The 27,171-nt window shown below is 37.1% G+C and overlaps 1 protein-coding gene across 10 annotated transcripts in view; it reads left to right on the forward strand.

Moving 5' to 3' along the window:
* ACOX3 (acyl-CoA oxidase 3, pristanoyl) overlaps positions 1-17,557 on the forward strand; it is a 34,679-nt gene extending 17,122 nt beyond the window's left edge. For 9 of the 10 annotated variants that reach the window (XM_048046908.2, XM_048046891.2, XM_013179190.3 and 6 more), the window contains 12 exons: positions 696-792; positions 1,227-1,409; positions 2,808-2,930; positions 4,308-4,428; positions 4,919-5,038; positions 5,716-5,829; positions 7,495-7,610; positions 10,337-10,511; positions 11,067-11,134; positions 11,763-11,849; positions 13,212-13,275; positions 15,874-17,557. In XM_048046908.2, coding sequence (XP_047902865.2) covers positions 696-792; positions 1,227-1,409; positions 2,808-2,930; positions 4,308-4,428; positions 4,919-5,038; positions 5,716-5,829; positions 7,495-7,610; positions 10,337-10,511; positions 11,067-11,134; positions 11,763-11,849; positions 13,212-13,275; positions 15,874-15,956 — 1,351 coding nt within the window. In that variant the 3' untranslated portion in view covers positions 15,957-17,557. The remainder of the gene's footprint in view (positions 1-695; positions 793-1,226; positions 1,410-2,807; positions 2,931-4,307; positions 4,429-4,918; positions 5,039-5,715; positions 5,830-7,494; positions 7,611-10,336; positions 10,512-11,066; positions 11,135-11,762; positions 11,850-13,211; positions 13,276-15,873) is intronic. The other variant, XM_013179201.3, reaches the window with a different exon arrangement.
* Positions 17,558-27,171: the final 9,614 nt, after the last annotated feature.

Below are 27,171 nucleotides of genomic sequence, written 5' to 3' on the forward strand. Positions count from 1 at the left end.
CATTTGTATTAAAGAAACATGGAAGACCCTCACGGATCTATATTTTAGACTCATACAAATAAAGTGTCCCCCTATTCCAATGCATTTACATCTCCAGACTGCAATGAGCAACCCCTCAGTACACCAGTAAGACATTTGGTTTTGTAGAATTATCAGTGGCAAGGAATTCTTTGGAATCAGAATGGCCCAGCCTGATTCTAGCAGGAGAAGAGAATTGAATTGTTCATCTTCCCAAGCTTTTTGATAACTGAGATACCAAGCTAACTCACTTCCCTGAGTTCATGCAGACAGAGAGGTATATGGTCTGTCGCTGAAAGTGTCTATTGCACTGACTCTGTATAAGGTCTCTACACAGAAAGCTGTACCTCTGTAACTACACAGAAAGCTGTCCCTCTTCTCCAAGAGAATATATTGCTCTTCCTTCTGTTAGTTTGGTTTTTTTTTGTTTGTTTTTTACTTATTTTCTTATGGAGTTGCTCAAAGGGTACCCTGAGGGTTTGTTTTTTAAGCATCACCTTAATTTTTGAAAAACAAATTGAAGAGTGACAGCAAATAATCTCTCATACTGAATTTCCTTTACTGGCCTGAGTATGAATACATACTAGCTAAAAATTACCTACCTGGCTTGATGGGTTCACTGATATATGCATGATATCAAGGTAGATTTTACATTACTTGTGTGTTTGTTTGACCAGGTTTGCCATGTTTCACAACGTCAGGATACCTAAAGAAAACATACTGAATATAGCTGGAGATGTCACAGCTGAGGGGAAATACTCAAGTTCTTTCAAGGTATGAATCAAAGTTTTTTTGTTTTTGTTTCTGTTTTTTTTTCTATTAATATAGTAATGTAAGTATACAAAGCTACAAGTAGGTTAAGAGAGAGAGCATGAGCCTCATATGTTGGTAAGCACTAGATACCTTGACCTCAATGATTGTTGACACAGTGTCAACATGAATGCTGATTTTTCTAATTGTCTTTCAGTGATGTCTAAATTCACCTTATTGATTTTACTGACTTCTTGCTTTTTGAGGTACCTCATCAGTCCCAAAGTATTTTAAAGAAACTGCTTTGGATCTTTTCTGAACACCTTAACTGTCTGTATCAGTAAATAAAACTGTCCAGCCCTCTGGGCTTCTGATCATGCTCCAGAGTTGTATCTTTATGGGGTAGGCAAATGAAACGTTAGCCTCCTCCATTTACTCTGTGTCTTTTATCCGTTTAGGATGTTAAAGAGCGTTTTAGTGCATCTCTTGGATCTTTGTCCATCGGCAGAATTCTGATCACAGCAGTTTCTGCGACCAATTTAAAGCTTGCCTTATCAATAGCCATTCGCTTCTCAGCAACTCGCCATCAGTTTGGACCAACTGATGAAGAGGAAATACCTGTTCTTGAATACCAAACACAGGTAAAAACTTTGGACTTTGCATCTATAAACTTTTATGTAGTGACACTCAGATTCAAAGCTACTGCAAATCAAAATAGTGACACAGAAATTAGTGAAATTAAAGTTGTCTTTCTCATCTGAGGTGTAGATCCAGTGCAGTTTTGGGTGTTCATCGCAGCTTAAGACCTCTTAGCACTTCTCTTGGCTTGATCAGAGTTTTGAGATAAGTTCTTGGACTAGCGAAATAAATAAATAAATAAATAAATATATTTGTGTCTCTCTGAAGTACCTAGAACCATGTGTCTTCTAAAATAGTAACCGTTTCAGTGAAAGGCTGTCTTCTGTGTGCACAGAGAAGTACTGATGAAGAAACTAGCATAAAAAATGTCAGTGTATCTTTTGCTATTATCCTCATTTTCTCTTTTTTAGACCTTATTCTTTAAAAGTATACAAATCAGTGATAATCATTGTAGCGAACCTCAAGCCAGCACTAATTTTGAGAGGAATATAGCCAACCTTTATTTCCACAGAATATGCAGATGAAAAATAACCTTTTGGTCTGAAAAAATAAAATGAGTAGTTATGGTAAACTAGAAAATAGTGAAAACTCAGACCAGTTGAATGAGAAAGGTTGTTACATAAGAAGTGCTAGAATAACAAACCCACCCATTCTGTCCTTGCAAAGTAGGTGCCTTTTTTCCAGGCTTGCATTTAATCTTGCAATTTTGTAAGTTTTCATGTGTTTCAACAAACTCTAGCAAAAGCTACCTTCTTTCCACCTCATCTAAATAAGCCTGGTTCTACTTCCCACTACTTTGTGAACCTCTATTTTGTTCAGGTTCAGCTTATTCTGTAGGCTTTGCTTGCTGAACCTTCATTCCCTTCTTTCTCCACTACAAAAGCTTCTTTAATTAGTTTCCCTTCTCCTTCATGGGCTTCCATCTGATTTGCATATAAAGATGCTTTTTCTCTTCTTTGCAGACCTGTTTTTTTTTTTTCCTTTCTTTTTTTTCCTCACAAAATGCAAAGAGCACTACTAATTTAACGTTCAGCAATGAACAAGCAAGTGGAACAGTTACATCCTCTGCCATGGTGGTGGACTGTGGTATGCCAGATATCGTGTAAACATGGAGCAAAAATATGTCATTGGTCCCCAAAGCTGCAGTGAACTTCTGCACTGGCCTAACAGGATGTTTATCACAAATTCATAAAATCCATGGACTGAAACAGTGTAACTATATGTTTATAAATGATTATTGCTAACTTCTCGTCACCATAACTTCACATACATCTCCAATTTGAACAAAATGAAAAATAATGTTTTTTTTTTTCAAAATTATAGGATAGTTTATATATATATATATATAACTATAAAGTGTATATCAGTTTTCAATCAAATCTATTTAATTTTTATTCCAGCAATGGCGTCTTCTTCCTTATTTGGCTGCTGCGTATGTCTTAGATTATTTCTCCAAATCACTGTTTGAGAACTTCGTAGAATTTTTTGCAGGCTTATTGACAAAGCAAAGGAGTCAGAGGCAGGTGAGATATCTGCACATTTCCTCTTAGCTGCGTTGTTACTTCAACAGACTGGAAATTGTTAAGTGAAGGACCTACTTAGAAGTAGGCTGTCTTACGATCATGAATGATAGAGCAATGTCTCAGAAATATGGATGAATAAAGTTGCATTTGGAAAAGCTCCCGAATGAGTTTTAATGGAGTGGTTAAAGTTTTATTGGTTTCACTGGGATTTAAGACTATGTCCCCTTGCAAATTGTTTATCATAAGTATATGATAATGTAAATTCAGTTCATGACTGTTATAAAAATGATGTTGCAGGAGGCATATATCAAACACTTTCCAAAATGATGCTATTCTTAATTACTGCACAAACTGTGCAAGTCTGGCTTGAGTTTGCAATTCATATTCATGCATTAGGAAATATGCTTTTGGAGAAAAACGTTAATATTTTTGAGTTTTAATGCTGAATTTCTCAACTACTCACAGACCGTCAGAAGTTACCCCTTTATAAAGTAGTTTGATCTATCAGTCTCTGCAAGGACTGATTCTCAGCCAAAATAACTGCAGTATGTTTTTTTTTATAAATTGCATATGAATATATATATATATATATATATATATATTTAAATCTTGACATTTTTTACTGTAAGGGCCTACACAGTGGCTACATATTGCTCAGATCTCACTTAAACATTCAGTTTTTTCCAGTTAAAATAAAGCCTGTGATAGATTTCTGTGCTAGTGGCTGGGTATTGTAATTTATCCTCTTTGCACAAACCACAGAAGAGTCTGTTTGATTATTTGATCTGTTATTTTATCTCTAGAGGTCTCCAGTGCAGTCACTAATCTTAGGCAAAACTCAGATTGTAACAGAAAAATCTGCCTGTTAACAGTGTGAAGAATGTAATCCTTATGAACTTCTTTTGGTGTATGAGAGATCTGAAAAAAAAAAATAAAAAAAATGGGGAATTGCTCTCAAACAATTTTGGTGGTATTAACCCAACATCTCTAGAAAATCTATGTAGTGTGGAAGTTCCAAGCACACTTTCAAGGGAAGGCCAACAGCATTAGTGTCAATGCAGAGCCATATACTCAGTATCCATTACCTGGCACAAAATTTTCCTGTTCCCTATAAGAATGCTAGTATCTAAGGTTTTTATGGCAGTTTTTTGTTTTGTTTTGTGTGGTTTTGTTTTGTTTGTTTTTTGTTTTGGGGGAGGAACAGCAAAAAAAAAAAAAAAACGGTTCTGCGCTTACATAGATCTCAGAAACTTGTATGTATGTATTTCAGGTTAGTCTTTTTCTTCTTCAAAAGCAGTACACTTAGCTATGGCTTTAATTGGTCACAAACCTACTTTGCGTGCAAATGATTACTAACTTGTAGCTTGTTTTTACAAGGCTGATTTGGGACGTGAGATTCATGCCTTATGTGCTGCCAGCAAACCACTGTCTTCTTGGACTGCTCAGCAGGCAGCCCAGGAGTGTCGAGAAGCTTGTGGAGGACATGGTTACCTTGCAAGTAAGTCACAAACTATTGCATGCACTAATAAGAAATAAAATGATTATATTCACATGTACTTTAACTGTTGTTGCATCATGGTATCCGAATTTTAGGAATATATTTAGAAAGGGATTTTTCCTCACATTCATATTTTAAAATTTTATTCCTGATACCACATAAAAAGAACTAAACCTGCGCAGTATCTGCAGCAGCATTTGGACAAAATAAGACTGTCTTTTTCAGTCTCAATTCCAGAAGTAAAGATGCAGATTTTATAGAGGAAAGTTCCTCTTCTAAGTTGAATGTCACACTTCTCTAAAGTCTTCACAGTATACATTTTCACAAGCTAACAAGTGAACTTTCAAGCTGACACGTTTGTAAGAATACCTGTATATACAGGAACAGACAACTCTTAAATTTTTTTACAGTATAATTATTTAATCCCTCTTAGCTTCCTTTTGATGCATTGCATTTTGATGCATTAACGTGTTCACTTGTTCTTTTTAAGTGAATCGTCTGGGTGAAATCCGAAATGACAATGATCCAAACTGCACATATGAGGGAGATAACAACGTCCTGCTTCAACAAACCAGCAACTACTTAATGAGCTGGATGAATTGCATAAGAGGTAAGTTTTTTATTGTGGCATCATGCGTTGGACCCAGCAGTGAGTAGGTAATGGAATTAGGAGGTAATTTCATACTGAATGCAACTGATAGTCATTTACTCATTCTGTAGAGCATAAATAATGTGCTACAGACTCCATCATATGATACATTCACAAATACACAGATACTTGCTGCAAGAAATATACTTTTTCATGTGTCTTGCAGTAGCTAACTAGACGTTTTGCCATTCTTAATCATGTTAAGAAGTATTCTACTCCCTGAGAAGTGCAGGTTAGTTCAATGGAACTACTCCTGAAGTCATTCTAAGTCTGGGTATGCTCTGTTCATTATGCTTAAAACAGTTCATACCACCTAACTTGGTAGCAGTCTTCTTCATCGGTACATGGTGTAGTTCTTCAGACAGATGATTTTGTTTCAGTTTTCTAGCAGTAATTTTCACCAGCTGGAAAACTCAGCAATAGGAGTTGAATCTTATGGGACTTATAGGCAGTGATGTCATTTTTTTCAGCACTTGTCGGCCATCTCATTTGGCTGGACTAGGCCATAATAAAATAAATATTATGTCCTAATTGCATCTGGCCTTTCAAGGGTATGCATGGCTTTGTAATAGGCTTTTAGTTCCAAAGAGTCTAATTTATCTTCTCATAAATCAGTTTTATTTTCTTTGGTATTTCAGATAAAGTGCCTTTTGAATCCCCTCTTGGAACAATAAACTTCTTGCAAGACTACTATCACATCCTTGGCTGGAAATTCACAGCCATTAGTGTTGAAGACTGCATGGACTCCTCAGGTAGACTTTTGTTGTTGTTAAACTCATTCTAGAATCTTAAATTCTTTCCAGATCTAGAGATCGGAGATTCACTCTCCGCTATTTATTACATATTTTTCACATTGCTATTTGCTGACTTTCTTTGTATTAAATGCATTTCAGTTTTCATTTCAAAATAATGCTTTTTTATCCCCAGCCTTAATTTTGGAATCAAAGATAGCATCAGTTGTTTTTCTTCCATTTTCATTCTTCTAAAGTATAATTTATAATCTTTTTTTTTTTTTGCCACTGCATCATTGTTTTCAAGTGAAACTGTTGTGAGGGTAACGGATTGTTAGTACCTTGGAATTTTAAAATTTCTTATTTTAGGAAAAGATACACATGATTTAGAAATCTGTTGGGAAGGGCTTTAAGTGTGTACACTCTTGACAATTGCTTCGGAGTGCATGGAGGAAAAAGAGTAATGGTGAAAGAAAACTCCCTGCAGTTTTCCTGGCTTACTGTACTATAATCAAGTATGACATGACATGCTGTTCCCACTTCTGTATCACTGTGAGCCTAGATTGGCCCTTAGAGGCAAAAATTAACAGAGAAATGAAGAGATAATGAGATAACGACAAGGAAACGAGCAAAAGTGGATTTGTGAAACTGAGAACATACTAGATTAAGAAACTCCAGTCTTAATGCATAAGGGACAATAATATTGGTTCCTAAAATTCAGTAACCACTTCAGTGCTCAAATGATTGCAGAAAAACTGTGCTTTAGGTAGTGATGCAGAGTATCAATATGGTACCATAATAGATATGGGGAAAATATGAAGAAACTCAAAATATAAAGGCTTATAAGAAAAAGATTAATTCAGAATGACTGCATGCTTTCTTCTTTGTTGTATGTCTCCAGCTTGTGAAGTCCAGCAGAGCACAAACTGATACCTTAAAACATTTTCTCTTGTGTTTCCCACTGAACCAGATTACAGTTTAAAAAATATATGAATCTGTTTATTGTTGCATTCTGTTAGAAGCTGGGATTTTAAAACAGGTGCCTAGGCAGCATGTGAACCCTCATAATTGCCTAGATAATATCCTACATAAAATCTTCAGCTAACACACATGCTGTCAGGATTTATTACAAGGACTTTATGCTGAAGTACTTTTCCCCTTAATAGTTCCAGGCTGCTGTAAAAAATGTAACACAAGCGTACAAAGTAGTACATTCACATACAATTACATTTGGCCACCTTTGCAATGTTAGAAATCATGTGTTTTGCAAGCGTGTAACATCACACCTGCGAAGGGGGTGGGCCCACAGATTGTGTGCCTTCTTCTGTTCTTGTATTTTCAGAAGAGAATGAGTATCTTATAGACCTAGGTCTTAATATGGGAGAGAGTATAGCAAGGTAAAAAATTTGATCGAATCAGAAAATGCTTGCATCTAAATTGAGCTGTAGACATATCTTGTCTTTTAACTTGGGAACAGGTGGAACTAGTGCATGGTCAGGTACAGTAGGTCTTCACTGTATCGTTTTAATCTATTTTACCCAGCATTTATTTACTGCAGCTACAATAATGGGCAAAGTGTTATGTTAATGGATCAATTAACATCTTCACTTTTCATCTTAGGTAAATAACAAAAAAAACACCTAGACTGCAGTAGAATCTGCATGTGACTTCTTCTCTTTTCCACAGTTCCTTTAGCAGCATATAAGTGGCTGGTTTGCTACCTGCTCCGAGAAAGTGACCTAAAGCTGAGAAAGGAGAAGCAGTCAGGGCAAAGTGATTTTGAGGCAAAAAACAACTGTCAGGTAATGCTTATTTAGCTTTCTTATTTTGTTTACTTATTTTCATCCAGGTTTGCCAGATCATTTTAGTTTTATCTTCTTGTCTCAGGACGTACAATTTCCTTAAGCAAAAAGCAGCGAGTCATATAACTTATAATATGTAATTCCTGTCCATATGAATCGTATTGAACATGATTGAAGGAGGACGATTATCATCAACAGAAGTCTTCCAGGATATATTTCCTTTCAGAAAAGTTGCAGGCATGTGCTGGATGGTGGATATAAGTTTGTTATCACAACTTCTGAAAACTAAATCTGCTACTATTAAATCTACTGTGGCATCTGATTATTACATCTCCATCTGCTCTTTTGGCCAAATACATACTGTAGGAAAGAATCTTGCTCTGGCAGATAGGTAGACTAGATGACCTAATAGGTCTTTTCCATCTCCAGTTTCTATAGTGCAAAGTACTCATGAAAGATACCAGACTGAAAGCATTGGAACCTGAAAAGGAAACGTTGACAATCTACAAATAGCAGATCCACTCTCTCACCAGAGAGTTCTAACAGCTAGTAATGGCTTAACTCCAAATTTTGGTTTATATCCCCATGCTCCCCAAATTCTTCTGGTACCTTCATGAGAAACTGGCTTGTATCCAAGAAAATAAGACTTGTCATTTGTCACCGAGGAAGGAGATCTGTTCCCTGAAGATGGGCAATGTGGTTTACCTTATCTGCAAAGCTCGTTAAAAAGCAGCAGGAAGGAAAATTCAACTCTTCACCTAGAAAGATCCAGTCTGGCTTCAACAAGGGATGGTCTATGTAAAACCACTGGTAGAGGAGAGGAAAACTTTCCTCTTTTTACTCTAGAAGCAGTCTATTAGAGGTGCTCGTCAGGGTGAAATTCAGAATGAGAATTACCCTCCAGTTGAATGCAAGATAAGTTTCAGAAATTTGAATCTGATTGCTTGTCAGCTGGCCAGCTCCTGGGAGGCTTGTGCCAGGGCCAGAGAGGATAGTTTGCACAGCGGCATTAAGATTACTCACCTCACTTCTCTTCAGTATGCTAAAATTTAAAGAAATTTAGGCACACAGCTGCTTTTGAGATAGGCTTTGATATACCTCAGGTCATTAGGTTTTCTTTTCTCCCTACAATTCATCTTCAGAACAGAGGGATTTCTTATTTTAAATGACATGCCTCAAAAGTATCTGAAAATGATTTACAAGCTGTGCTTTAATACGTTTGATTTAAAACTTTCTGGGCATGAAGAAACACTTCTCTGTCAGCCCACTGGCTGACAAATATATAGTATTTTTTCTTGCTATGGGAAATCTGGAAGAGATTCCTAACTTAGGTCCCAAGGCAGAAAGGAGAAAGTACTTTATATTACTTGTCTATGATGTCTCACACTGGTTGGAAGTTTACCAACTTCAGGAAGCAAGAAGGTCCATTTCTTTTCAGCCAGGAGCTTGATAGAAACAATACAGAATTGCAAGCAAAGGTAAAGAAGGAAATAGAATTTATAGGAGAGAAGAATAGGGAATTAATTGTTAATATTGCATTTGGGATATTGAAACCTATGTCATTCTGACTAAAGAATTGACATTTCAATATTCTGATATTAAAAAGTCTATCTATTAAGGGGGAAGTCATCCCTAAACCTGCAGATAGTAGCGATTTTGCAATTTATACTTGTATCCGAGCTTGGTCATAAGTATGTCACTGTACAGTTATCAGTAGAGATGCAGTGATCTTTGGAATATGCCTTTTTTAAATCCTACAATCGATTTAAAAGCAAAGATGATAAAAGTATTTTTTAAAGAAGGAAAACTAATCAACTAATTCTAAATGAAACAAATTCAACAAATGGGATAAGAGCAAACATCAGTTTACATCAGTGCAACAAATCAGCCATTACAGTTCTATGTTCCTGTTCTGTTCACCAACTAAAATGTTTTCAGCCAGCAGTCTGTTTGATGACAGGACATATATGCACCATCATACAGCAAAGGTGAAGTACAAAAAAGTTGACAAGCCTTTCTGTATGAGTACAATCACTTAAAGTTTCATATTCCATACTAACAGTGACTATTAAGTGGTGACTTTTGCCTTTCTGATCTCATAGTTGGCAAGGATTAGTTGGGTAGTTCTTTCAAAGCATGTTGCACTGAATAGACTCATGCTAACACGATCAGATTTTATTATTTGAATGGACTGTAGTAAGTTTTCAGTAGGTTACTGAACAACTTTGACATTTTTATCCTCGTTATAAAATTCTGCATAATATTAAATAAATGTAAACCATCCTTTATCGTTTTAGAGTTAAATGGGTTTATTAATGACCCTGAAGTTAGCAGTCCTGATTTTGCTTGGTCTTCTGTCTAATGTAACTACTTGCTCCCATACAGTCTCGGTGCAACATGCACTGCCAAGTCAGTGTATATTTTAGGTATACAATCTGTGCTCCCTTTAGATTGGTATAAGAGACTACTCAAAGTGGAACACAGTAGAAAATCAGGATCTTATTTCTAAAGGGGCATTTCATGAAGTCTTTTATAACTAACCTTTGCAAAGACATTGTAGAGTTTTTTCTCCTAGAGTTTCTTCTTAGACTTTCTTTAATCTCAAGCTGCAACAGCAGATCTAAACAGTTCTGCACTGACATCACCACAGCAATGCCATTTTGCAGCAGCTGAGGATTTTTTCCTTGTATTTCATTACTCAATATCCTTCTCTTCTCTTTCCTAAGGTGTACTACTGTCGATCACTAGCCATTGCTTTTATTGAACAAACAGTCTTACAAAGATACCATGACTACACTCATGATCCCAACGTACCATCTGCTCTGCAGACAGTGCTTAAGAATCTCAGTGCTCTGTATGGACTCTGGTCTTTAAGTAAACATCTGGCTGTGCTCTACCAAGGTGAGATCAGCTCCCTGACTACATATTATACATGTCACTTTATAAAAGCCCTAACCTAAAGGTTAGGGATTTTTTTCCTAAGTTTTATTTTAGCAGGGGGAGGGACGCCATGATTACAGCATTTTCTTACTGCCTTTGTAACGTAGAACGTTCATTCTGGACAAAATTTTCAGGAGCATGGATCTGAAGCTACAAATTAACCCAGAAGACTCTCTCTTAGCTCTGAGGTGATGGAGGATTCACAAGTTTTGATGTGGCCCAGTGCTTGGGGGAGACAGCAGGATAGGAAGCCAGATGTTATAGTAGATGCCTGTTCATGCAAAAGTCTCCCAGTGTCTTAGCCTAATGGTTTTGCAGTCAGCTCATTAATAAATGACAGTCAATCCAATTACTTAGGAGCATTTGGTCTCTTGAATACTGAACTGATAAACTCCTTACTAAAAGAATTTTTAGGATTTTTAAAAGGATTTTTAACTCCTTACTAAAAGGATTTTATCAGTGTAATCTTAACCGCTTTAAGTTTCTTTGATCATTTTGTTGTGAATGTATTTGCAGGTGGCTATGTTTCAGGTGAACAAGCTGGTAGATTTATTCAGAATGCTATTCTGGAGCTTTGCTACAGGGTAAGCAAATCAATATTATTTGTTGTGTTTAAAAAATATAGTATATAGATACTAAAAAAGAGATGTGGCATATATTCCATACTTGAAGGGATAAATTAGCAGGACATTGCCTCAGTAGTTTCCGAATAACTTGATGTAAAGAGAGTAGTAACTCATTGACCCGGAATCTAGTCCTAGCTTATTTACCAGAAAATGAGAAATGGTATAACTTACAAAATAATGATCTCTTTACCTGTGGTCTTGCAGTCTTCATTGGAAAGACATCAAAATACTGTAATGCACTGCTACTTAATTCATTACTGTGTTAGCTCATGAATTGTTTTTCTCAGCACAAAAGCTTTTCAGAGTGGGTCATATTTTTCCCAGGTAAATAAAATTTAGAAGAAGAATTTAGAAGTTATGTCTTTAAAGTTCTAAATTCTATGTTTTTATGTGTATAAACAGTATGATCTTGGTTGAAATATGTTTTAGAATACAGTCTCTTTTTGGCAATTACACTATTATTTTTTCTATTAAGTTACCACTAACTGGTACTTTATGAAAATAATCTTTATGCTGTTCTGTAGTTCACTGATAGCCATAGACAACTGCAGAAGTTGCCAAATGTATGTCTTTTTTTTTTAAACAGTTGAAAGATGATGCAGTCGCCCTTGTTGATGTCTTTGCTCCTCCTGACTTCATTCTCAACTCTCCCATTGGTAAAGCTAGTGGTGAGGTAAGAAAACCTGTTTTAGTACTAGTGAGTCTAATCACTAAGAATGATGTGTCCTGTAAATAGCCGTAACATATTCAAAACACTTCACAGCTAAGCAAGAAAAGATGACCCTTTGTTAGCAGAAATTATATTAGTTAAATTGACATCAGCAAAGCATGACGTTTTGAATTTATTTGCTGGAGATACACTTCAGTCGGAAAGGTTTACAGTATTGTTTGAATTTGCTCTTTTGGGGACCTGTGCTGCTGAACTGGAAAAAAAAAAAAAAAGTTGTACCATCTTCTAAGATTAATTAGGAAGTAAAATATCTTTAGTATATAGCTTAATACCTCAGAGAGCTAGTAAGATGTATTCTGCCTAGGACTTTTTATAAGATTGTGCTGCATTTATTGGTATTCACTTAACTCCCAGTTTTGTGTGATGTACCTATAAATGGTGTAGAAATCAGTTCCTTCTCTTAATTTTTCATAAAATACTAATTTTAATAGGAGAAAGGAAAATTGAAAATTCAAATATGTAAGTATTTTTCAAGACAAAAATAAATTGGTATGATATCACCAGCAGTGCATCATACATCCAGCAACAAGTCACATATTCCAAGGTACAATTAGAGCCAGCACATTTTGACGCCAAAATTAGCTCTGTTTGGAATTTCTTGCATATATGGGAGGGTCGAGGAAGTTGACGCTCAAGTTTCCCATCATTCTCCTAGTAAATCAGGGGAGTTTGGCACACACCGCAATTAGATTAATTCATTCAGTAGATTAATTCATCTACTCAGTATGTTTCTAACCCTTGGCAGTTGTGTAGTCAATAATTCTCACCAAGTACTTTTACACTGTCTTTCATCTAGCAATCTCGGAATAATTAAAAATCCCACTTAATCATAGCTCCTAGAAACCTTTCAATGTAAGTGTGTGTGTTTACATAATTCATAGCCTAGGAAACACAAGCCCCAAAGGTTAAGGATTGTTAGAATTGTAGAATATATGCAGCAATTGTCACAAGGTGACAGATAAGTTGTTACGAAACTCTGGTTTTGTTTACTTCATTTATGATAGATTCGTAGAAGCCAGCATCTCCTCCTTACTCTTACCTTTCTACTCTGCTTTGAGCATGTAGGAACAACCTGTCATGAAGTGCTTCCCAAGTGTTGTACCAAGCAGTATGTAGCAGTTTGGGTCCCTTGCTAACCAGTACAAGGTACAGCATTACCCAAGGGGTCTCAGTGATCTCAATACAAATGTGAGGGACAGTGTTTTGTGAGCACCTCTCCTTGCTTAAATGAATATATTATTATTTATATATATTATATATATAATACAAATTATATATCCACCTATATCTGCTATATCCTTTCAGAGGTGTCACCAGACCTACAAGCAGGATGCAGGATGTGGGTGCACCATGGATTTGGCTTTACTAGGTCATGGTTCCTCTCTGATTTTTTTTCTTTTATTTTTTTTTTCTTGGCGTATTTAAGGAGCTGTATTTCATTCCAAAGCCTCAGTAAACCAAAAATTCTTGCTTACTGGCCAGCCCTACTCAGCAGAGCCAAGCTGTGGGATAACTATTACGTGGAGATTGGTGTCACAATACAGCAGTTTGGTTTAGTGTGGAGAGACCCTGCAGAGAATCACTAGAGCCTGGGGAGAGTGCCAGGAAGTTTGACAGGATTGCTGAGTCAAGTGTACTCAATGCTTTTCAATATTCTTTGTCTGTGTCTTTATGTCTCAAGTTGTCCATCGTTCCCATGGTGATCAAGCAATACAGAAGGCAGCCCAGATGTTTCTAAAGAGACGCTGACCTCACAGAATGATTACTTTGGTAACACAGTCTCTACAAATAAAGGAGGAAGGGCTTGCTCTATGTATCAAGCCACCTCAACAAGAGGACCGTAATTGTGATAGGAAGCTTTGTTTTCCTTCCCGTGGATTTTTGAGGCTTAAATTAATGAAAGAGGTTATGGGAGGGAACCTCCCAATGTAATTCTAAGGGAAGGAACATCATCTCTAAGACTGTAAAAATATCTGTATTGGCCAAAAGCCCATTGGTACCCAATATTCTGTCTCTAACAGAAGCTGACAGTGGATGCCATAGCCAAGAATACATGGCTAGTACACAGTGATCTGTTCCTAGAATACTACTCCCTTTCTACCAGTCAGCTGGAGATTGCTTATCACTAGCTGATAAAACTGTCATGTGGTGGATTTGGCTATAACCTGGGGTTATTTATTATTATAATAACCTGGGTTATTTTGTGCACTCTAACAAGAAGTTTGGATTGATTACTCACACAAATACAGAAGCCATGTAGACTTATTAAGGATGAATATTGGGAATTTGGAACTGATTTATTTCCATATACATCACTGAAATCAATGCAGTTTACACCCTTCTTACAGAATTTCCTTTGTTTAGAAAATCTATCACAAAAGAATGATGTCAGTTTATTCCAGCAACTTTGTATCTTCAGCTCAAGAGCCCTGCAATTAAGACTTTGGAAACCATCAGACAACCCACAGCATCAGTTGCAGTACAGACCTTGAACAATGTGAGACAAGCAGATTAGGACTGTAAACCCTACTGACTTCCTAGTATACTAAATGCTTGCTAAGTTTTTTCTAAAATGATTGAGTTATATTGGGAAAGTAATTTCAAGCAGTGATATCTAACCCATGTTCTACAGAATTCAGGGAGGTTTTCTGAACTGCCTCAAAGTCTGTGGTTTATAACTTGTGCATATATTTTCAACTCTAGTTTGAAAAAGTCTGCCAATCCCGCACTCAGAGAAAATACTTAAAGCTCCCTGTCTCCTGACTGTCTATATTTAATTCTTTGTTCAGTGCCATCTTTGCAACTTAACAAAACCAATGCAATCATTTTAGTACAAATTACAGTATGATACAGAATAGATTGTCCAAGCATAACAGGAAAATGAATTTAATTCAGGATTACCTATGGTGCACTGAAGTGGAGTGGCTTTCACCACAAGCCACAGTTCATAAGCAGAAGAAAAGCTTCCAAATCTATTATGGGCAGCTTTAAGCAATGATTAAGATTTCAGGTTTTATTTAAAAGAAACTTTGAAAATCTCAGTTTAAGTATGTGAAGTTATCTCTCTGTTTATTTCAAGGTTAATTAAAAATTGTTAGACAATGTTAAGCCAAGCTTGGAATGGGTGAAATAGTTAACATAATCAAGGTGAAAATATATTTAATACTCAGAGGATTTATGTCAGTATTTATTTAAATCACCACAAATATATAGGGTCAAGCCTTCTTTTGATGTGGATGAAAGGCTTTTCACTTTGTATGAGACCGCTGTTATACTAAATTAATATGGTATTGTGCTGTATTCAGCTCTACTGCTGAAGATACAGCCCTCCTCACCTTTCTATAATGTTATTTAAAGGTTTAAGCTTAAGTTAATTATGAGCTGCCAAATGTTTCTGAACTTACACTTCTACAGAATTTACTTCTCATGTACCTTTTTTAACTGTTCCACATTAAATTGCAAATTGATGAAGAGTGACAAATTAACAATCTGCTTATAAGAGAGAACTTTCTTATGCTCGGACTGAACAGTGCACATCTGGGAGAGAAGTTGCAGTACTGTTCAGAAATGTGTTGAAATAAAGGTGAAAACAGACATGCATGAGAGCTTTCCGACAGTCTTCAGGTTTGGACAGAGCAAAGATTAGCTTAATTAGCTTGCTTCCAAATTTCTACCTTTCGTAATACAACTACTGTAAAATATAAAACAAAAAAATCATAAAGATTACTATTTCCCTGTTCTTATGCCAAAGATGGTCTAAATGATTTGTATGGATATTTGATGTTAAGAGTACTTTGAAATGTTGAGCTTCGTCTTTGTATTTATTCTTACATCTACATAATTGTTCACATTCATTACCTAAAAATTCAGTCACAGACTTGTTTCAACCAGTAAGTTTGGTAATTTATCTTGTAGAAATTTTCCTGGTTTTATTTTCTGTGTAATTTTTTTTCTTTTTTCTTTTCAGTTATACAAGAATATGTGGTCAGAGATCCTTCAAGGCAACAAAGCTCTGAACAGACCTTCGTGGTGGGCAGAATTCTGTATTAATAAACCTGTTACAGGCAGGCTGAGGTCAAGATTGTAAACCAAACAACTTGTAAAAGGCCGGATAGGCCTGAGATGGATACCATATTTCAAACATCAGGAGGAAATGAGACCATATGTCAAACACTGAAAAGAAAGATTTTCATATAGAAGTGCCAAGTTTTAAAATAACTTTGAAATCAGGTCCAACTTGGTCTCAAGGACTCTTAACATAATAATGACAGGAGTGGGAGCAACACATCTGCACACTATTCATATTTACTCAGTTAAATACAAAGAATGAAGGTTCATAATGATCGTTGCTTTGCAGAGTTTCTGTAAATGAAGTGTTCCAATTGCTCTCTTGACCACTGGCATATTACAGAAGTTAAATAGTTAAAAAACATTTCCTCCAGGGCATATGAACAAACCGAACAAATTATTTTTTTCAAGGTTCTAGGATAATATTAGCAAAATAAAAGAGAATCGGAAGAAGAAAAGGAAAAAGACATGAACATCAGCAGTGGTAAACCTGCAATAAGAGATAGGATTCATTCCTGACAACCATGAAGCTCTTCTGATTTACTTCATGCACCTCTGTGTTAAACTGCTTAATTGCTCTTCCAATGCAAGAAGAGGATTGGGTTTTTAGATAATCTGCCTTTGAATTGTGTGTATATCTGTACATACGACAAATCAAACATGATTCATGCATCTTTTTTTGATGTAGTAGTACAAACTCAAAAGTCTTGTATATATTTTCATTGTTGATTATAACATTTTCGCTGCTGCATAACTAGTATCAAGTCTTGTATATGTTGATGCACAGAAATTGCACTGTTTTAGGTCAGAACATATTCGAATTATTATAAATAAAGAATTAAAAGTACATACAACAGTGATAGGCATTATTAAATGTATTAGTATTTTTCACTTTCAGCTATATTAACTGTCAAATGTTTTTAACTGTCATTTTTCTTCAGAAATGGAAAAGACTAACAGAGCTTTGAAAATTCAGAATATTTTGTTTCAGATATGTTGTTAAAAACTAATTTTTCCTTTATTGTGTCTATGAACTGAAGTACTGTTACGCCTAAATCTTGTTTCTTTTTTTTTTGTTATGAACAATCATTTCAAGCCAAAGAGATTATTTATCAGTTCAAAAGTTGAGTATTTATGGCTAATTATGGATAATTTTTGACTCAGGCTATTAAATGAATGTGAATTCAATACCTGAGTGTTGAATTCCACTTGAGCGGAATCAGACCCTTGTCTTTGTGGAGTTTTACAATTTCCTCAATAGCTGCAATGTCAATATTTGAAAGTAAGTCTTCACAGACTGGTACAATATGATCAAGTAGTTCTGTAGAGGCTTCTACCGTTCCATGCAAATCTCACAGAGTTCAGGAAACATTTCATTGCTGGAGGATGCAGTGAAAGGGCAGTGTCAAGATCTCTCAGAGGACCTCAAGGTACATTTATTTACCTTTATTTCCCAAACAGATTTTTTTAAGGCTTTAAGAGCAATTCATGGGCAACTATAAGAAGATCACCCTCAACATACTTTAGTAAAAAACAAATAAAAAAATATATTTTGTGTAGTTCCATTGGAACTATTCTTTCTTCTTCTGTCTCAGTTCTTTATTCTTCTCTAATGAATACCGCAGTTCAGGATGTCCCAACACAAGATCTTTTTCTAGCTATTGATCTGTATGAAACAGTCAAAAGTTTAGCCATCTTTGCTGAAAAACAGATCAGTATTAAGTATTTATTTTCTTTGAACTGTTTTGTTTCTTTTAAGGATGTCCAATAGGTGGTATCATCCCATAGAACATATTAGATCACTACAGCTAGATTAGATTGTATAGAATTATGGAGTCATATGATTATCTTCATCTATTTTTTGTGTCACTGGGAAATCCAGCAGCTGTCTACTACTTGCATTTGTGCAGACCTGATGGTAGTAGGTAGAGCGTATTGTGCCTTATATCCGGTGTGAACATCAGGATTTCTGGTATCAAAAGGGGCAAAAGGGAGAAGAGATGCCCTGCTGCACAAAATGGAGCAAGCAGCAGCACTGATCTGCCACTCCACATTCACTACTACCAACTGATCACAGCAACGTTATGTCTTACTGTCTTACACGTGTGGGATTTCACCGTCACCTCTCAGCTCTTTGTGAGCGATGCAGTCTTTTCCTGCCTCTATCCACATCTGGGAAGAAGAAACATAACAGAGCTGTATTTAAATCTTGTGTATAGACTAGAAGTTTATTTGTGAGACCTTTGCAGCCCAGAAGAAAAAGAGTGTTTTGCACATTTTTTTTTCATTAAAAAAACCCACTCCTGAAAAATCAGCTGTGTTGCATTAGAACTGAACTGAAGACACGCTGAGCCCCAAAGTTATCTACCAAACATGACAGGAAAAACATAATCCTATCACTTCTGTAGAAATATATCCCTAAACAGTTCCAGCTAATCTTATTTATGACTACTATTAAGTCAACATCCAAAATCCCTGATAAAAGCTGAGCCCCTCCGTGCTGATAAGGACTACAAACTGACAGGGAAGTGTGCTGTTTGTACTGAAAACCTCCTAACTTTGACTAAAGCAAGCACTGCAGAGTCTGCCAGCAAGAATATGATTCTGGACAGGCAGAATTGGATACTCAGTAAAATGTCATGCTTATGGATGCTAATATGAACTGTGCAAGTCTTTCATGCGGCTTGCTCCAAGTTTAGAGCTTTGTGGGATCTTTGAATATCCATACATTCACGGGAGGAGTTGGCCACCTGCACATTTTACCACACCTTGGATGACAAAGTGCCAAAGCTGAAATAAGTAAAAACGAAGCAGGTGTATGGGGGACCGTGGGGAGTTTGTAACACCCAACATCTCTGTACCCCATCCAGGGGGTGATGGTGGCAGCTCACCAAGACTCTGCAAATTCTGCCTGGTGTTCGGCAGCTGTTGGGCTTTCTGTGCTGCCAGCAAAGGCTATGTCCATTTACTCTCACACACAGTGCAAAGCCACAGTGCAGCAGGCTCACTCTGTGGCTCCAAGGCACTCTGCACTCAATGATTACCAAAGCCTTAATATTTTCTGCATGAATATCTGGATAAGTGTTCTTTAATCAGTTACCACTATGAACTTCTGGTCTGTATATTAAGCCAGAACAACACAACACAACCAAATAAGCGAAATATCATTTTCCTCTGAAGTCAGCAACAAGCCAGAGGTTCTAGAGGTCTTCTATATCCAGTATGTCAGAGGGGCAGAAGTTGTGTGCAGAGTAGCATGGAGGGAGAAAGATGTAATGAAATTTGGCATCCAGTTCTCTACTAAATCATAGGTCAATAATTCAACACTTACCACAAGATGTCATTGTTATATGCAGTTTGTTCCTCTTCACAGGACATTAAATAAAAGAGACTTCTGGCTGAACAGAAAAGTCATTTCCTTCCCAGTTCAAAAGCCAAATAAGGTTGGATGTGACATTTTAGCTTGGGCAGGGAGCTGGGTCAAAGGCTGTCAAATAGCTTCAGCCCAAAACAATTTGGCCATGGGAATCTGTCCTTTCGAGCTGCCACATGAAGGCAGCTAAGTCTGTCACCAGAAACTTGAATTCAAGTAGACGCCTGCAAGATCCCTGATCGACAAGGTTTCCCTGTGCCCAGGGCGGCTTGTCTCCTGGGTAGTGGCATTTTTCTTCCTTGTGACTTGGTCATGCTGCCTCCCCACCAAGGGTATTTCAAACTGCTGTCCTCTGTGATGTGATATTTCTGCTGATGTGAGTCAATTAAAGCAAAAAGGCTTTTTTGTATCAGGAAAAAAAAAAAATCAAATTGTTCCTGTGCATGAGGACGCTGAATGTACACACTTCCCTTGTTGGTGTGGCAAGATACATACGTGGATATTTCACATCACCTTTGGTAGGAGCGATGGTGTCAGAAGAAAGGATCAGGGTGTCAGATGGAAGTCCTACCAGCTTTACAGCTTCAGATCTGGGGATATGGCTTTCCCAGAGGTGCCTGTTTTCTGCATAGAGCCGTAGACTCATGCTCTTCCATTTCTGTCTGTAAGCCTCTTTCCCACTGTAATAAATGTTTTACCATGCATTCTGCAATGTAGCAAGTTTCTCTTCTGTTTGCTTTTATTCATGTATTTTCCTTACTGACATAATGTGTTTTCAGACCTGAGTGGTGATTTAATGCTAGCACACACTGCTGTCAGCGTGACCGTTCCCTCTCAGATGCAACAACGTGAACATCCCAGGGCCCGTGTTTCCTCTCGGAGCATTATAACTCCACGGGTCTTGGTACTGTTTTGTTGTTCCCAATTCTCATTAGCCTGAGGTCAGAGTAAGGCTCCAGATCATTTTAGCTCGGTTCACTGGCCTAAGGAGCACCATAAGCAGAGGGGAGCTCGCCACATGAGACAGCCTTGTGACAGCATAATCAGAGACAGACAGCTCCAGCCAGGGAGGGTCAGCTGCGAGCACAGCAGGCAGCCTGCAATGCTGTCAGTGGGAACAGAAGCACAAAGCTTCACCCTTCCCCAAGCAAGTCAGGTCACTGGTTTATCAAATGCAAGCAGAGCACTTCACATCTTTTCTTTTCAGAGGCAGAACAAGGGATGAATGTATTTTTTGCTGAAAGCAACAGTTTTGCTGGTCACCTTGCCATTTTCTCTCCGTAAGTTTTGCAGTCTGGTTGCACTTGTTCGGTCTGCCCTCAGCATGAATCTGTCTTGAGTAAATGCCACTTCCATCACAACTTCTTTCACCGTGTCAAAGAACAGTCCAGCGAGTATGTGTCTGGAACAATTTCCAGTGGATTTCCTGCAGCAAATTGACCATGGTAGACGTCAGTACCCAGCATCTGCTGGGATTTGCAGAAGCCTCCAAAGACACAGTGCCAGTGGTCGATCACCCCCAGTCTGCCTGTGCTCTTCCATCCTCCTGCAGAGTGCCCTCCCCAACTCGTGTCACCTGGTTTTCATCTTCTCTGCTTTCACAGCTTTGCTAAAAACTCGTGGTTTGCCAAATCCTAAAATGCCCATTTCTATTCCTCCTTTTATGCAAAGAAATCTTTAAATAGTAAGTTCTTTGAAGAGAAAATGCCTCAATCGATAATGGTAATTCCATTGAAAGGGGCAATTTCTTGCAGTGTATTTGCCGCAGAGAGAGAAGCAGGAGTTTGAAATAGCCCGTGTAAGGACCAACATGGAGCTCTACTTTGGTCAGACTGTGATAGAGCCATGCCTCGTGCTTTCAGCAGGTGATCCATAGGCCAGGACACCTTCTAAGGCATCCAGAGAGCAGCAACTTACTACTAGCATGCCTCCCAATATATAGTGCACACTGAACCTGCCACCTCTGTGAGCTGTTTGGGGGCAGCCTGTACATTAGCAATGGCGCATGAAACCTTTTAACAATGTAATAATATCTTTGTAAAATGTCAGATTCAAAACAGGAATTTATATGCAGACATCATTCCCTATAGCAAAAATGAGCTATATAAATATATATATATATAATTGTTAATAATGAGTCAAAAAGGGCAAAAAAGAACTCAAGTGATTCTGCACTGTGCTTACATGCTTTTGTCACTGGGATGTGGTGGAGTACTTTCCAGTCCAGTAGTAATGAGGGAGGATGTTGAGCGACGTGTGCTATGGTGAACACTTCAAAATCAGCAGACCAATGCAACCAGCAACAAAAGATTGTGAAGACTTGACTAGGAGGATCAGTGGCCTACTGATTTCTGTTACATTTAAGCGTATCAACAAAATTCCACTAGAGTTTGCGGAATATGATATCAATATTTCAAAAGGACAAAAAAGTGGAGAATGTGATGCTATCATAAGCAAAATAATGTAAAATCTGAAACAGAATTCAATTAAGAAAATAAGTAGCATATAGCAGTACCATAAATATCAATGAAAAGGTTCATAGAAAATAGGCTTTTTCAGACTAACATGATTTCATTCTTGGAGGAGTTCCCAGGTGTTCCCAAACTCTTTATTTCTTTTTAGTATATGTGACACACAATGTGCACACACATGTCTAAGACACTATAGTTAGCGTTACGTTCAGTTGTGTTATAAAAATTCAGCATTCTATCTATCAGTAGCACATACATGAATTGGATTAAGCATTTGCTAAACTGACAAGATCTTAGAAAGCTATCAGTGAAGAAATTATTGTGTTGCTTTAGGGATGTTATTAGGGATAATGCTAGACCTGCCAGTGCTCATTATTTTCACAAGTGAGCTGGAAATAATTGCAAAATCTCTTTTATTAAAATGTGCAGAATTGGTGGACTGGTAAATAGAGCTGAAAACAGACTTGACATACAGCATAGTCTGAAATAGCTATTAAGTTTAAACCAGTCTTTTTTCCTGATTTCTACTATGCAAAGAGCTCCTTCAGAAATATAGGGCTAGAGAAGTGTTTTGTCATTCTAAGTCAGATGGGGCTGAGATAAGGTGAATGTTTTTCCCTCCACATTAACTGATTGCTCTCATCAACAACTGACCTGCTTTGATGTATTTGGGAGAGAAGGATGTGTTTTACAATTTTTCAAAGGTTACAGGAGTGTCAGAAGAAGAGTAAGAAGACAAAAGATCCTAACATCCTTGACATAATGGAAGTTTTTTCTTGCCTGAACACATCAAGAGTTCACCCCATAAAAATGCAGGCCTGCCTGGGGAATGGAAACTAGTGTGGAAGACAAAGATTTATAAGAGAAACTTAAGGCGGTCGAGGCAGACAGGCAACTTAGTGTGTGATCACCCAGCGTGATGTGGTAACAAAGACTCATGTAACCCTTTTTAGATGTGCTTAACTTAGGAGAATAGGGTGGAAGAGGGCCATTTTGTGTCTGTCCGTGCTCACAGATACCAGATTCCAGACAACTCCTTCCTCCTTTCAAAAACTAGCAAAGGATGCAAAAAAAAAAAAAAAGCAACAATATTGACTTCAAAGCTGGAGAAAAGTGTGGTACAACAGGAAACTGGAGGAACTCAATGTTTAGCATGTCAAAGAGGAGATTAAAATATGATGCGATTACAGTATTATTGGCTTGTCCAAAACTGGAACAAAATGTTGAATGTCAAAACAAATCTAATTTGTGTCCAATCACTAGGGAGAGATTTAAGGAAATGGTTTACTTTGAAGGAAAGTGTGTGCTTATACACACATTATTTGGGACAACCAAACAATGGTCTATAGTTCTGTTATATGCTGTACAAAGATCTTTTAAATCTCCTTTTCAGAACAGCTGGTGCCATTTGAACTGCCCTCCCCAAATGTACTTCTCTGAGTGTCATTAAATAATGATTTTTTTTTAAGCCCACACAAACTCTTGGCTTTTCCATCTAGTTTATCAATGATGACTGTTTGAAAAGTTCAAAACTGAGTGCTGGCTGTATTTTACTAGCATGATGCAGGAGCCAGGAAAAACATATCTCCTGGGGAGTATTCCCACTTGTAAATTTATTTTTGACACATATAGGGTGGAATTGGGTTTTTGTGCTTGTTTTGATCTCTTTACAAGTTCTTGTTGAAAGGATGTGTTCCAACTTCAGAGAGACTGTATATTCTGTTCCAGTCCAAAGCTATTTATCCATAGCCACGCTGTTATTCCATAAACCCCACAGCTAGCAGCATGGGGCAGTGGCAGTGCAATTTTCACACAGTACTTCTGTAGGAAGACTTCCTTAACCACTTGAGGGAGGGTACCACCATCTGATTTTTGACAAGAACATAGACGAAACATTGAAGTGCATAAGACACTGAGCAACAAGAAGTCCAGTTCTTCATTCAATGCAGAAGCACTCCTTCAGTTGAGCTACGCAATACAGCGGATGGAAACAGTTTTTTTTGTTGTTTTTTTGTTTGTTTCTTTGTTTTCCCAATTGTCTCTTGCGCCAAGTGTGGCTCATGCAAGGCATGATCCGTCTGTATGGACGCAGTCAGAGCCACCTTTTAGTCTCACTCAGGGTGGCCCAGCGACAGTCACCAGCTGCAGCAGTGCTGTCCTCCCTTGTTCTGCACTCTTAGCCTACGTAGTCCATCATGGTGACAGGGAGAGCATGAGTTAAGGCTATTTCCCTCTGGTTTTGGCTCACTTTTGGATTTAGGGGTTCATTTGTGGGGTTTTGGGGGGGTTGGTTGGTTGGTTGATTTGTTTGGTAGGGAGGGAAGGAAGGAGAGAAGGAAGGGGGGAGGAAGAATTAAAGAAAATTTTGCCTTTCTGTCTACTAGGTTGTCTGTTTTGACAAGCAACAAAATAGGCACAGCATTACTTAGCCATGTCATGGTTTCTTGTCCTCAGACAGTGTATGTTTTTCTGGTTTCTTCTTATTATACTTCCACTGTGAGTCCAATTCTGCAGCAAAATTTGGGCAATGTGCAGTTTTACTTCTGTTGCCAGGCTCCCTGTTCATTGTGGGAGGATTCTATATGCAACCAGAGGATGATTTTCCGGTGTGTTAAGAAATAGTCCTGGCACTAAACTGTTTGAGTCATCTTTCTGTTTGCTTGACTTCTCCCATAATAATATTATCCAAATCTTGATTCACAAACTAATCTCACAAAACAAGATATTAGACATTTAGAGAAAAATAATAAAAAAAACTTTCTTGATTTTTTTCTTTTTGACCTAAGAAAGCTCAAAGTTGAAAAAGAATCATGCAAAGTTTTACTCCAGTTGAGGTTCAAGAGCAAAAACTTCTGCAAATAGGTACATTCCTGAGATTTCAGCTTAGAACATGATGGATTAGTGTTTGTTTTGTCTGGGAGGGACATGGTAGCATTGTCGTTAGTAATGGGGTGTGTCATACCACGTCTCAGTACCATCACGTTGCCTCAGAATGACCAGAATGTTTCTGTATTCAAATTCTAATTCAGGTATAAGATAATGGATGGACAAAAACTATTAAAAGGTCCTGTACAGACTCATACATAGGTGTTCCTACACCATAAGTCTTATGGTGACTCAAGATGTCATCTGCTCAACTGTTCTTCAAGACAGCATTAATTATATCTGTGTTACTCCTTAAATCTGACATATTCTCAAATATAGATTCAATGTTAAATTCTAATTAACATTCTGGAACAAGCAAGCATGGTTGTTATTCTAGAAACCTAGTTTTTTTTCCTCACATGTTTTTGTGGGATTCTTGGAGGAGAGGACTTGCTGGAATGCTTGGGAGATGAGGTCACAGGCCAGGATCCCACCATCCTAAGTACTGTACAAAGCTCTCACAAATATAGGCTCCCTTATCTTCAAACCCTTGCAATTTAAAAAGAAGACAAGAAATAATTAATTACGAGCAGATAAGTGTCAGTACGGGATAGCAATATACACAGCAATTTTAGTGTTCCAGTTGCCTATTTTGGCCTTTTTTTATTTTTTATTTTTTTATAAACTCAGTGTCAGGGTAGTTTAAATGTGAGATGGAAAAGAAGATACTGGGAGATTTCTCTGGAAATTTTATGAGAATTCCTGATTTGAAAGGAAGTTTATGAGAAAATAGTTAGCCAGAACTTGTCAACAAGGATGGCATCATGTTTGAGTAAGTATATTATCAGTGGATGAAAGATTTCAAGATTAGGGTTAGGCTATGAGGAGTCTTGAGAGTGAAGACCAAGAACATATGTTTAATCTAGTGCAGAAGACAGAGGGAAGACACAGAGAACAAGGAAGAGTGCCAAGCTCCTGTGCTAAGAGAACGTACAGATAATCTCTTGTATTTGGCATGGAAATGATGTGGACAGAGCTGCTTTTATCAAGGCCAGACAAAAAGAAATAATGGGTACAGAAAAGACTAAGTTTTAACATGTGGGAGAGAGTAAAGTCAACAGTTTTTGCAGAAAACTCCTTAAAAAAATAATGATTGAGAGCTTGGGCATAGGGAACAGACCATCTGACAGTAGGTTTTCATCCACAATGGAAGTCTCTCTTTAAACCGCTACTTTAAGTAATTGCATCTGTGGCATTTTTTTTTTTCAGTTATTCTTTGCTTCCATATGTATCTAGGCAACACCTGGAATAATATTATTCTCTGAAAACATCTAAAAATTCAGTGGTTTGTTTCAGCATGTCGCAACATTTTTACTTTAAAGATACAGATTTCATACACACATGGACGCACACTCACGTTTACAGAACTCAATCCATGCATGTGTGTACAGACAAAAAAGTAAGCAATTTTTAAGTGCTTGTACAAAAATGGCTTAGCCAGTTTCCCCTCTGGCTGTTATTTCTTCTTGTCAGAATTCAGCCAGAAGTGAAAGTGTAAAGCTAGGTATGTGTGTAGATTTGAATCAGATATTTTTTTAACAAGGAGTCACAACATTAGCACAGTATTTAACTCCTTATAAAAGCATTATGAATGGCAGAGAGATAATAAGGAGCAATTTGTGATATGGAATATTACTTGTAAATTAGAATGAAGGTTAACAAGATTATTATCTCAAGAATTATACTATAAAAAATAGGAGAGGAAATTCTCTTATTACATTCAAGAACTGCAGCAGAACTGCAAGCATATTTTACATTTTAAGTTTATGAAAAATATTCAAATAATCTCATTTGTGCAACAAAGTTGCTGTTTTACTTTTAAGTAATAAAGTCACAGAGGGGAATTACAGTTACAAATGCATCCTACAGAAGATATTACAGTTTTAAATACCTCAAGATGGATAGGGCTCAGAAATGAGCTATTTTATTTTAATTAAAAATCAGAGGACCTAATAGCAGAGGTATGCCTAAATAACCCAGGGAAATCATTTGTTGTTCTCCGGTTGCTACGAGAAACTATATAATGTCTGTGGATTAACATATAGCTATGTAAATTCTGAATGCTTATAAAAGCTCGAAGTTTTCATGCAAACTTCATTTCAATGCATTCACACCTAATTACTTAAGCACATTTAATTGTAAATAATTACATTTTACCATTTCCACACTTCAAAGGCAAACTCATTCTAAAAGCCTTCCTTACTAAGTATATGAATTTCACTGCAATGTACACCAGTAATAGTGTACATTGCAAAATGTACAAAAAATGTCAAAATACACCCGTAAAAAATACACCAGTAAAAACGTTGCGATGTCTCTTACATGTTACAGTGCTTGTGAGTGGCAAAGCAAGCAAGTCAACAGTTAAACAACAAAGCAAAACAAAACAAAAGTAGGACAAAACAAAAATTAAAAATAAAATAAAATA

Source organism: Anser cygnoides, chromosome 4, assembly GCF_040182565.1.
Source record: "Anser cygnoides isolate HZ-2024a breed goose chromosome 4, Taihu_goose_T2T_genome, whole genome shotgun sequence".
Taxonomy (NCBI): domain Eukaryota; kingdom Metazoa; phylum Chordata; class Aves; order Anseriformes; family Anatidae; genus Anser; species Anser cygnoides.